Source organism: Thalia democratica, chromosome 8 (assembly GCF_965202585.1).
Source record: "Thalia democratica chromosome 8, ktThaDemo2.hap1.1, whole genome shotgun sequence".
NCBI lineage: Eukaryota > Metazoa > Chordata > Thaliacea > Salpida > Salpidae > Thalia > Thalia democratica.
The window spans coordinates 9,118,127-9,130,123 of record NC_139172.1 but is presented as its reverse complement, the minus strand read 5'-3'; the positions used below and the strand labels follow the sequence as shown (position 1 = coordinate 9,130,123).

At 28.1% G+C, this 11,997-nt stretch overlaps 1 protein-coding gene across 1 annotated transcript; it reads left to right on the top strand.

Annotated features, from left to right (window-relative positions):
• Positions 1 to 2,262: 2,262 nt before the first annotated feature.
• Positions 2,263 to 8,992, top strand: LOC145842730 (H/ACA ribonucleoprotein complex subunit DKC1-like). Its single transcript, XM_082950209.1, has 15 exons — positions 2,263 to 2,327; positions 4,262 to 4,446; positions 4,744 to 4,928; positions 5,556 to 5,623; positions 5,936 to 6,193; positions 6,526 to 6,669; positions 6,947 to 7,067; positions 7,293 to 7,411; positions 7,598 to 7,701; positions 7,779 to 7,863; positions 8,038 to 8,080; positions 8,197 to 8,267; positions 8,428 to 8,487; positions 8,658 to 8,729; positions 8,903 to 8,992. The coding sequence occupies exons 1-15, from the start codon at positions 2,316 to 2,318 to the stop codon at positions 8,936 to 8,938; spliced, it is 1,563 nt and encodes a 520-aa protein (XP_082806335.1). The 5' UTR covers positions 2,263 to 2,315; the 3' UTR covers positions 8,939 to 8,992.
• The last annotated feature ends 3,005 nt before the right edge of the window (positions 8,993 to 11,997 follow it).

Below are 11,997 nucleotides of genomic sequence, written 5' to 3'. Positions count from 1 at the left end.
TGATGATGGCCGAAATAAATACAGGTTAAGACTACTTAATACTAAAAATTGAAGTTATTTATTTAGATTGTTTAGAATTTAAAATATCTATTGTATATTGAACGAAAAAAAAAAGCGCTAAAAAAGTTTAGACCAAGGACCTAGTGTACAAAAAAAAACTTTCTATTATCAAATCATACACCGAAACAGTTTAACGTCGTGTCCAGGATAAAGTTTAATAAAACCAAGTTTTATATCTAAACAACTTTTTAAGAAAATAAAATCATCACTGTCTAAAATTAATTAATCGTAGAGCTAATCTTAATATTTATTTTATCTTTTTATGTTAAGTTATGTTAATATGTTATAAAAGATTGTTTGTTACTTTTCATACTAAAATACTATATATTATGCAATAAAACAGATTTTGTAAAAAATAAGAACTGTACAAAACATTATACAATAGAAAGCTATTGGAGTAGATTTCCAAAATACTAAAAATTATCAGCACTTTAGTTAATTAAACACTGTAAAACTATTGTTGAATAGTTTTTTTTTTTTTTCAACCGCTATTGTTCAACATTAAGCTTAAAATGAGTAGTTTAAACGTAGTTAGTACATTGTTTATCACCAATTTTAGTATAATTCTTTTGATAAATGTTTGAAAAAAAAAAAAAAATTCAACTTAAAGTTTATTTCATTAATTTATAAAATTAAGATAAAAAATATTATATTAAGAGGACTTGTACATTTTTACATATTTTGTTTATTTTAACAGGGAACTTATTAGGTTTAAAAACTTCAAACAAAAAGTATATCTTTTTTTTTTGTAAATTTTCTACATACTTAAAGAATAAAAGCGAAACTTTGTATCACTACAATAGTCAGTAGTTACTGAAATGTCATATGAATTTCGATCACGATCGTTCAGTTGTATAATAAAAACTTTTATTCAAAACATATTACTAAACCTATTTTTTATTAAAAAAATGGGATGTTTTGCAATTTTTTCAGATAACAATTTACAAATGTTCACAACAATTGAGAATCAATAACTTAGACTTAATTTTAGTATTTTCTTCTAGCACATAATTATAAATTACTAAAAAAATTGTTTGTTGAATATTAAGTAACTTTTATAATATCATTTCTTAACTTTTAGTATTAGCTTTGTTAGTGTTCCAAAGTTTTATTCCACTTAAAACAACAATAGTTTCATGTAAGTTTCTATTTAAAAACTAAAAACTATTTTGTTACATCTCTATATTTTTCAGCTATGTTTACGAAAGTCATACATAAATACTTAAATGTTAAACTAACTACTATTAAAATATGTTTAAAGATAAAGTTAGAAATTCAGAAAATCTAAAAAGTAAAAAACTATAATAATTAAGATGAAACAAAAAAGAAAGTATCTAGATACAGTTTTGTATTTTAAATTTAAATGTAGATTTATAGTTGCTTGTGGATTTGTATATGAAAAAATGCCACACGACTACTAGAGCATGACATTTTAATTTAAACAAACATTTATTCAACAACTTTTGTGCGTTCCGGTAAGCCTACAGTAAAATACCTAACTACTCAACCTATATATATTTTTTATTTTGATTTAAATTAAAAAAAAAAGCTTAGCTGTTACAACTTTTAACGCAAAACGTTATTAAAAAAAACAAGAAATCTAGTTCAGTCAATTTATTTATTATTAACGGTTAGTAAATACGATTTTTTTTAAATTTACGTCTGCATAAAATGATATTAGACATAAAATATTTGTTAAAGCAGGTTATGCTGTTAAAGTTTGTATATATCAAATATTTTTTTAAACGTAGGAAAGCATTAGTCTCGAATCTCGATAAATATATTTTTAAATTGTTAAAGTAAGTTATATCATGCATGATTTAATCTTAAGTTAAAAATGCTTAAAAACACTATTATATGTTCAAAGATAGCTAAACTTGGTTTTATGAAGCTAGAATTAAGTTTAAAAATCCAACGAAATTTAAATTTTTACTATGCTTAAAATAAAAAATCTAAAAATAAATGTAATTTCTATTTTATTCAGTATAAATTTAAAATTTTACTATTTAAAAATTGTGTTTCACACTTTTATGATAGAAAAAAAGATCACTTGGTTTTTTCATACATAATACATTTTATGACTTCTTAATTTAAAAAAGGAGCTGTTCCATGAAAAACAAAATAATATTTTTAAATAAGCCATTTTTGAAAAAGAACATTTTGTTACATGAACAGAATTTATCAACTTAACTCTACATTCTGCCCACCAGACCAATCCAACTAGATATAAAAGATATTACGAAAAACAGAAGATAATGAGTCTAGCAGTTAGTTTGATTTTAAATAATTTGTGTTCTACAACAGATAAAATAACTTTCTTTATTTCTTTATATCAAAAAACTTTTTAAAATAAAATAAATTTAGATTTAACTTTACCACTATGTACTGAATCCAAAACAACTTAATCATAATTCATAGACTTGTTTAAAAATCAAATGATAACTTATTATGATTTTTAAATCATCTTGTTATAAGTTTTTTTTAAGTGTTGACTCTTGAGTGTATTTAGTTTCAATTATTACTTTATTAAAATCTTCTAGTTTTTTAATATATTCTTTATTTTATGTAGTATTGATCATCAATGTGTTGTAAAGCTTAGTAAAACTTGATTTTGTTAAAAAATATGAAAAAATGATGTTAATATAAAACATTTAATGTGTATATAATCTTTTATTATAATAAATATCTTTTTAAATGTCCATGTTTAACTGATAAGTATATTATTAAGTTAAATAATTTTGATATATGTTATGCCACAGCCTAAGAAAATAAAATATTTACAAATGATGTTTCAAAATTATTGTTAAATATTTACTGTTTATCAATTATAAAGTTAGGAAAAAGAGTTATCATTAGTCAGCATTAAGTACATAGATTAACATGAAGAGATCAATTTTTATCTCAAGGTTTGACCTAGATTACTTGATCTAAATAAAGTTTTTAATAATTTTGTTCACCTGTTTATACTACATCACAGGCATTAAAAAAAATTTATAACTAAATAATTTAAATATTTTTTTTGATAGTGTTCTTCTGTTGTTATTTTGGTAAATTAAAGTTATTTAACTAAATTTGACTGATAAAATGTTTTCTTTTAAATATTCTCTTCAGATCAGACACAGGTCAGGTCACCAAAAACCTGGAATAACCTTGATAATCCTGCAATTTGATAATTTAGGTTTTAAAACCTAGAAACTCTTGGAATTTTGCACAAAAATCTCTAAAAAACCTGGAAAAACTTATAATTTTAAACAGTTTAACATGTTCAGCAGTAAAATTTTGAATTGACACTAAAAATCTATTAAAAAAAATAAATTTTCTCTTGTCTACAGCAAACATTTGTTTTTTACTTGAATATAAATTGAAAGCAGTTTTACAGTATCTTTGCAATGCTTTTATACTATTTTACACAGTTTATTTTCTTAAACTTAACTTTAAACTTTAGTAGACTCAAAAATGTGTACTTATTTAAAACCTGGAGAAAATTTACAAAAACATTTGGCCACCCTGGCTAGTTGAATGTAACTCTAACCACATGGACTGACTTTTTGCTTCAAGTCAGAGTTGGCAGATACACAAGAGATTAATATTAAAATGACTCTAGATATTTTTAAGCTTCTGAAAATCTCAGGTTGACACAGGACAGCTCAGGATAAATAAGCATGTTTTTAATTATATTTACGGTTAGTTACAGGGTTTTAAAAATCTCAGGATTTTTTAAATGAGATTTAATTGATTTAGTTCCAATATTTAGTTAATCTATTAACAATTTTTTTGAGGCTTAAATTATTTTAATAAATTTAAAAAGTTGATTTTCTAAGTGATCTGGAAAGACTTGGATTGATTTAATACAGTTTTGGTAACTCAAGACATTTTTTTTCATTCAAAGAGAGGCAACCTTGTTTTCTTATATTAGTCAAATATAAACTAAAATTTAAGTCAAGTATCAATATTTGTATTATTATTTCAAAATATAGTAAAGTAGATTATTCAGTTTTTTTCACCCTTAAGTTTTTATTTTAGTATTTGCTTTCTAATATATTGCTGAAAGTTAAGTTGAAAGTTGGAAAATTTAAATTTTAGTTATTTTAATACATAATTAATAATTAATGTAACAATAACTAATTCCTGGGCTATAACAATATTGCACCAAGTTAATCATTCTTTTGTCAGATGATCAAAGCAATTATTTTTCATACAGGAAAAACAAAGGAAGACAGACTACTGCATCCCACCAGTCAATTCAAAAATGGAGTCCGCAAATTCCAAGGACTGGCCTCTCCTTCTCAAAAAGTTTACTAACATGAATGTCAAAACCCAGCACTACACCCCAGTCTCTTCTCATGGGTGCACTCCCCTTAAAAGACCCATTGCTGATTATGTTAAGTGAGTTAATTATTCTGGCTAAATGTGTATACATGTTAGTTAGTTAACTTTAATTTGGCTAAGGTTTAGACCTCAATAGTATTGTTGATTGTTATGTAAATAACTTTTTAATAAAGACTCAAATTTTTTTGACTTAATTTTTATTCCAAATTTAAAAAAACTTAATGCCTAATCTCAGCAAATTGATAGAAAACCTAACAATCAACAAAGTAAAACTAATCAGTAGGTTTAATTAAGCATAAAAAATGTAATTGTCACGACAAAAAGAAACATTGTTTATTTAACAAAACTTTCAAGATCTGGATATATAAATTTGGACAAACCAGCCAATCCTTCTTCTCATGAAGTAGTTGCGTGGATCAAAAGAATATTAAAAGTAGATAAAACAGGCCACAGTGGTACTCTTGATCCAAAAGTAACTGGATGTCTCATCGTATGCATTGACAGAGCCACCAGACTTGTTAAGTCTCAACAATCAGCAGGTTTGTTAAAATATTAAAAAGTGATAAGAATACTGAACTAGATAATATTTCTAATCTACACATAGTTATAAAACCTTTTAAAGACAATAAAGTTGAAAACATTTAAACAGTAAATTAAAAACTTTTTCGACATTCTTTAAAATTAGCACTAAAGAAAGCACATTGAAATTATATCATAATGTCAACATAATTATGTATTGAAAATCATTCGTATCACATGTACATATAAATACTATGAGTAAAACTAAGAAATTGTAAAAATTTATATCATTGACTAGATATTCTGCATGATTTTATACCGCATATTTTACTTCTTAAAACATAAGATTTCAAGTGACAATTAAATGCAAGTTCTGAGACACAGTTTTTGATTTCACTTCAAATTTATGTGTTTATTGTAACTTGCAAAATTAAATTGAAACATCCAGATTGTGCTTATTCATTACGTGTGTTTGCACAAACTATGTTTTGGATATTGTAAATGTAAGAACAAGCTTAAATTAAAAACCGATATTTTTTGGAACTATGGTTGACCACTTTTTGTTTTAACATACAGTAAAACAACTAGAGAAATTTGATTTTTGAAAATTATAATTTTATTTGATATCAAATTAACACGTCTTACAGGTAAAGAATATGTTTGCATTGTTCGCCTCCACAATGCCATTGACAATGCTCATGAGCAACTCGAAAAGGTAAGTACTAGTTAAAGTTGAAGAACTTAAATAAGTACTATGATGATACTAGTTTATCCATTCTCTTAAGTTATATTGATTTTAATTAAGTTAATGTTATTGTTAACAGCTTTCTTGTTATCTTTAACTTATACTTGAGGTTTTCTCTTGGATTTGTCAGAGTAGTGAGCAAAGTTTCTTTTTTATTGTTCAAAATACTGCAGCGCCATGTTGCTTGCTAATGACTAGATAAAACTTTCTGAGTATTGAATTAACATTACTGTTTATGAAAAATCACTAAAGCAGTGCTTATGATATTTATTTTAAAAACAGAAAATTGAACAACTCACTTGCGCCTGCTACCAGCGCCCCCCACTGATCTCTGCCGTCAAGAGACAGCTTCGCGTCAGGAACATTTACAAGAGCAAGTTGATCCAGTACAACCCCGACAACAAGCTCGGAGTTTTCTGGGTAGACTGCCAGGCCGGAACCTACATCAGGACGCTGTGCGTTCACCTCGGGCTCATGTTGGGTTGTGGAGCTCAAATGCAGGAGCTGAGAAGAGTTCGCTCCGGAATAGTGCATGAAAATGTTAGTTTTCTTGTAAAATTAACAAAATTAACATTAAAAGTTAACTATGATGAAAATAGGTAATCCATTCTATTAGAGGTACTGATTCAAAGGCTGGCCTCATAGCTTGACAGGAGCTCTTGAGTTCTTCAAGATCTTCTTGATAGTTGGCAGTTGGGGCTGCGAGATCAAGGTGCAGGGGTTCTCTCTGTGCTTAGATCGAGCAGTTTCAGTGAAAAGCCCGCGAGAAGAACCTACCATGACTATTTACTTGTGCTGATGTAAACCTGAACAATTTGAATTTTTAATTATTATTTTTCAAAGATTATAAACAAATGTTTTTCTTTTTTCAGGACGGTTTAGTGACAATGCACGACATTCTCGATGCCCAGCATTGTTTCGACGCAAACAGGGATGAAACTTATTTGAGAAGAGTCATCCACCCACTGGAAAAACTTTTGGTTGACCATAAACGCATCGTCATTAAAGACAGCGCTGTAAGTCATAACACGAATATTACCTGAATTTTCAACTCATTAATATCAAGTGACAATTAGAATGCAAGTTCTGAGACACATGTTTTGATTTCATTTCGATATTATGTGTTTATTGTAACTTGCTAAATTAAATTGAAACATCCAGATTGTGCTTATTCATTACGTGTATTTTCACAAACTATGTTTCGGACATTTAAATAAATCTTAAACTGTCACTTGTCTTTATTTTTTTTTGTTTAAGTTTATAACTAAGTTTTTAAGACCATATTTGAAACAGGTAAATGCAATTTGTTATGGAGCTAAAATCATGCTTCCAGGAGTATTGCGTTATGACGATGGAATTGAAAATAATCAAGATATTGTCATTGTAACAACCAAGGGAGAAGCAGTTTGTTTAGGTTGGTTAATCTTAACAGTTTTTATAAACGCTTACTAATAACTGGCTCCGTTTTTTATCTATTAAGTAAAGTATCTAGCGCGCTATTATTCTCAACGCACAAAAATGATGATTTTACCCTTCAGAGTTCGATGAAGATCATTTCCTCGTTACTGATTTGTGCTTTTAGTTTAAACTAAAAAAATACTACGGTAAACAGTTCCATGAATACAAACATATTTCGCAGGCATCGCTCTCATGTCCACCGCGATGATCGCCTCGTGCAACCACGGGTTCGTTGCCAAGATAAAGAGGGTGATCATGGAGAGGGACACTTACCCGAGGCAGTGGGGCAAGGGACCGAAGGTTGCGTTTAATCTGATTGTAAATATAACGTCGCGTTTCGTCAGCGGCTTCAAGCTGTTCGCGAACCGACTAAAATCAAAATTGCCCATTAGGCTCGCCTCGCGGCGGTCGACAGGCAGACATTTAACATGTAAGGTGCCGAACTGGTTGCTTGCCGTTTGAAGTAATCTTGTTTGCGTACGACAGGCGGAACTCAAGAAACAGATGATCAAGAAGGGACTGCTCACCCAGAAGGGCCAGGTCAACGACTCCACTCCCAAGGAATACGTAGCCGGATTCCCCGGCCTCAAGTAAGTTCCACTCCATTAATACATTGACACGTTTTATTCTTAGAAACTTGAAATTATCATCGACAATATTTTAACAGTCTCACAAGGCTCATCACCGAGAAGAGCGCTTCACAGAAAATTTGCGACGCGATCAAGGGCGTCCAGTCCACTTACAAAAATAAGGTTTGTTTTCATTTGTCGTAACTCTATATACGGAGTGACTTCGCGTTAAGTGATGAATTTACCCTTCCGAATTTATATATTGACGAACATTTCCTCGTTACTGATAATGCGCTGTTTGCCAAAAAACACAAATTAATAATAAATCGTTTTTTACATTTGATTTTTGTGTTTCAGGAGCCAATGGATGTCAAGAAGGAAATCAAAGAAGAGCCAGTTGGTGAGTAGATGTTTATAGATTTTTTTAATAAGAGCATAAATCCCTAATAATAATACGTTTAATAATCAAAAACAACTAATAAAACATACGATTAAAATAATACTAAAAATCACCAGAAAAGAAAAAGAAAAGGAAGGTAGAAAACGGAGATGGCAAGGAAGACCAGGAAACAAAAAGCCCATTGAAGGTAAAATTCAAATTTTTTTAAATAAAACAAATGCTATGATTAATAATTTCGCTTAAAAAATAAAACATAGACTAAGTGTTCGTTCTAACTGATAAGTTTTTTGGTCCTGATGTATACAAATCAAAAAAAAAATGTTGATTTATATGACGTCATTTTACAGAAAAAGAAGAAGAAAATTTCTAAAGCAGGAGAAGAGGAAGCAAGTGGAGATGCAGAAAAGGTAATTAAGTTGTTACTATTGTTAAAAAATTAAAAAAATATTGATGCACAAAAATGATGATTTTACCCTTCAGATTCAGATGAAGAATATTTCCTCGTTACTGATTTGTTCATATAATATAAACAAAATAATTAAATAATTCCAATTTTAAAGTTAAAATTATACAACAGAAAAAGAAGAAGAAGAAAAAGGTAAAAGTTGAACCTGCAGTCGATGGTGATGCCACAGAAACAACTGAAAAGGTTAATTTTTTTTTATTGAGAATTGTTTAAACGTTTAATTTTGTATAAATGATGAATTTACCCTTCTGTAATATTTTGATGAATATTTCCTCGTTACTGAAAATACATAGTAATTACAAAGTGGTTGATTCAACTGTGTTACTAAATATTTTAAAATAAATTAATCTGCGCAGAAAAAAAAGAAGAAGAAGAAGAGTGCTGAAGAATAAATGAAGAAAAATTCCACATGTACCGGGCTTGCGTCATCATGCTTATTGGAGATATTTTGTAGATAAATTTTATAGAATTGTTTTGATTTTAGGTAATGTGTAAACGCTTTATAAAATAAACTTTTAGTGCAAGTAACACGTTGTTTTCTGTTCTTAAAGTAATTTATGACTAATTACACCCATAGGCCATAAGAATTGAACAAGAGTCCATATAACTGACAATAATAAGTAGAAAAAATCTAAAACTTAACTATTATAACTTATATAAACTGAATTAAAAGTAAAATATCTTGAAAATGTAACGAAACCTTTAACAAAGCAATCAAAAACCTAATTCATACTAAACACAATAATTTTAAAAATAAATTCTTGTTTAATTTTCTGACAAGTTTATATTTTATTGACACTATTAGGAAAAACATCCGAAGTGAAACATATCTAACTAGCAATAGTAAACTTTTTATTGAAATCTTATTTTATGGTAATTTGTTTAATATGTAAAACGTGAAATTTTATTTTTTGAAAATTCGGAACTAACCTGCCTCTAGGTATTTTTCTCAAGACTTTTTAAAATTGCAGTTTACATATACACTTGTCCTTATTACCGTAAAAACTTTAAGCAAGGGAAGCAATAATTCCAGGTAATATAATAAAAACTTTGTAATAGGATATACATTCTAATTGACATATAACAGTATACTGTTTAACTACAGTAGACTACCGCTTAAGTACGCAAATTGAACCCGACCAAAAGTGCGTACTTTTTGACGACATAGTACAATATGAAATTTAGTTGTTTGTTTTCTTTCTTACAACTAGCCACCAAATAAACAAGTATTTTTATTTTGAATAACATTCAATACATAATTCTAATCTGCAAAATTTTTTAATAGATTTTAAAATGATTTATTTTTTCTATAAAAATTTTCTACATAATTAAAACATACATTTAATATAGAAAGTCAATGTCAGTGAATGATAAAAAAAAGAATATTAAACCATATTTTGTTATGTTACAGGGAAAGTACCAAACTACATTGTGTTTACCAAACATATTCAAAATATGAATGTGTGTACATTTAAATTAAATTATGACTTAACTTTGTTGTATTTGTAAGTGTTTTTAACTTTTTCATCTAGATTTATTTTATAGCATTACAGCTCAAATATCATTATTCTTTTCTGCAACCACTACATAAGTATTTAGTTTATTAAATTTAATAACATGACTGTCACAATCTCAGGCAACTTAGACTACTCAGGATTACTCACCCTAGTTTAAAAGCTATGAAAGTCTCAGACTAACTCAGCATGTTGGCCATTCTACCTGGAAACATCCATAATCTGGATAAAATAATATATAACAAATTTAGAATTTTTTTGTCGTTCTGGATAAGTGCGTACTCAAGGCGGGGTGCGTACCAAAAAAAGTGCGTACTTAAGCAGTAGTCTAATGTATAACTAAATTAAACCAATTAAAACATTAAGTTCTATAAAAAGTTACACATATGGAATGCGACATTCATTTTTTAAAACTACTTTATAAATATAATCTGTAATATTTGAAATCTAATAATCATGTACGGCTAGGGTATCAATAGGTCATCATAGGGCAGTTATTGTACTACCCGCAATACAGAAGTATTACTAACTACATGTGTATATCACATGATTTTAAAGTTGCTCTTTATTTTTAGTAGACGTAAAGTTTGAAATATCATTACAACTTTCCTTAAAAAAAGTTAATACAATTTTCAAAATTGTGCGACAAGAGTCTAGTTTTTTTTTAAGTAGACCGACCTATAAAATATTTTGTTTACTAAGTCTGGTCTCGGACTAGAAAAATTTTCCAGCCATATACTATGATCAATTAAGCATTGTTTTTTTTTAACTTAAAATGAAATTGCATGCTAGAAAAGCTGCCAATATTATAAAAAACGCACTCACAAGTTAAACGTAAAATATTATGTTGATCCTAAATTTATCTAATAATTTCGTAGAAAAATTATCACAGCGCTTCCGGGTAAGCAAAGTCTCACATAATTGCATTGTTTTAAATTCTTTAAAAAAATAATTCAACTAAAGTTTCTTAATACAATTAAATGTTTTTAAAAAGTTACATCTTGTTTTCTATTTCTGGTTAGAAAAAAATATTGTTCAAAATTATATCTCCAAGAGTTTTTTAAATCAAACCAAGGTTTCTTAAATAGGGCGATAATGCTCTCTTTTCATAGTATTGGCTATCTAGAGGCAATAACTAAAAAAGAGGAAAAAAAAGTAGTGGGTTAATAACTACTAAAGGGGTAATATCTAGTAGAGGGCAAGTAGTTTTTTTTTATTTAACAAAGAGAGCGGTTTTGAAAATTAGTTTGTGAAACTTTGAACAAAACTTGAGGTAATCCAATGAATTACAAGTAGAGCAACTAAGATCTGCGCCGCTGGCTGTTTGGGTAAAGAGTGTGATATTATTTATAAGATTTTATTTAAAATAAGGTTGTCTTGTCCACTTTATTACGCATACATTATTAAGGCAAACCATAACAAGATGAATAGTTAGCTTACTTTTGGTCTATATCCTTGTTAAGTTTACTTTAACCTCCTTACATAAATGAGAACTCAATCCGGACGGCTAGGAAAGGTTCACTAGCTATCAGTTTGAGCATATAATAAAATTTAGTTACGTGCATATCATCAACCGTCCACTTAATAGAATAATTAAAGGAGCTCACGACACAAGCGACAAACTTTCGTTTGTCATTGCAGAAATACTATGTCGGTCGTACGTACATCTGAACGGTTTTATATCAGACAAGAACAAAATGTAACAAGAAAGCTAATAAAGTTCGTTTTTATTAACAAAAAAAAGTCTAAAGAAAACAATCATCTAATTATGAACACCTAAATAATTCTAGTTTTGCAGTAAATACATAGAAAACAAAATTTGAAGTTATTTAAACCATATACTTAATTATAAACCGGTAGATAATAACTCAATTCATCATTATTTTTATTGTTATGTGTTTTTCTAATATTTTTACTGTTTAATTCAGTTTTAAAAT

What these genes read in the sequence shown, in the direction of transcription:
- LOC145842730 (XM_082950209.1), top strand. An exon ending in CTCATGAGCAACTCGAAAAG is followed by an intron (nt 5,624 to 5,935) that starts GTAAGTACTAGT and finishes TTTTAAAAACAG; the next exon opens with AAAATTGAACAACTCACTTG. An exon ending in AATCAAAGAAGAGCCAGTTG is followed by an intron (nt 8,081 to 8,196) that starts GTGAGTAGATGT and finishes AAAAATCACCAG; the next exon opens with AAAAGAAAAAGAAAAGGAAG.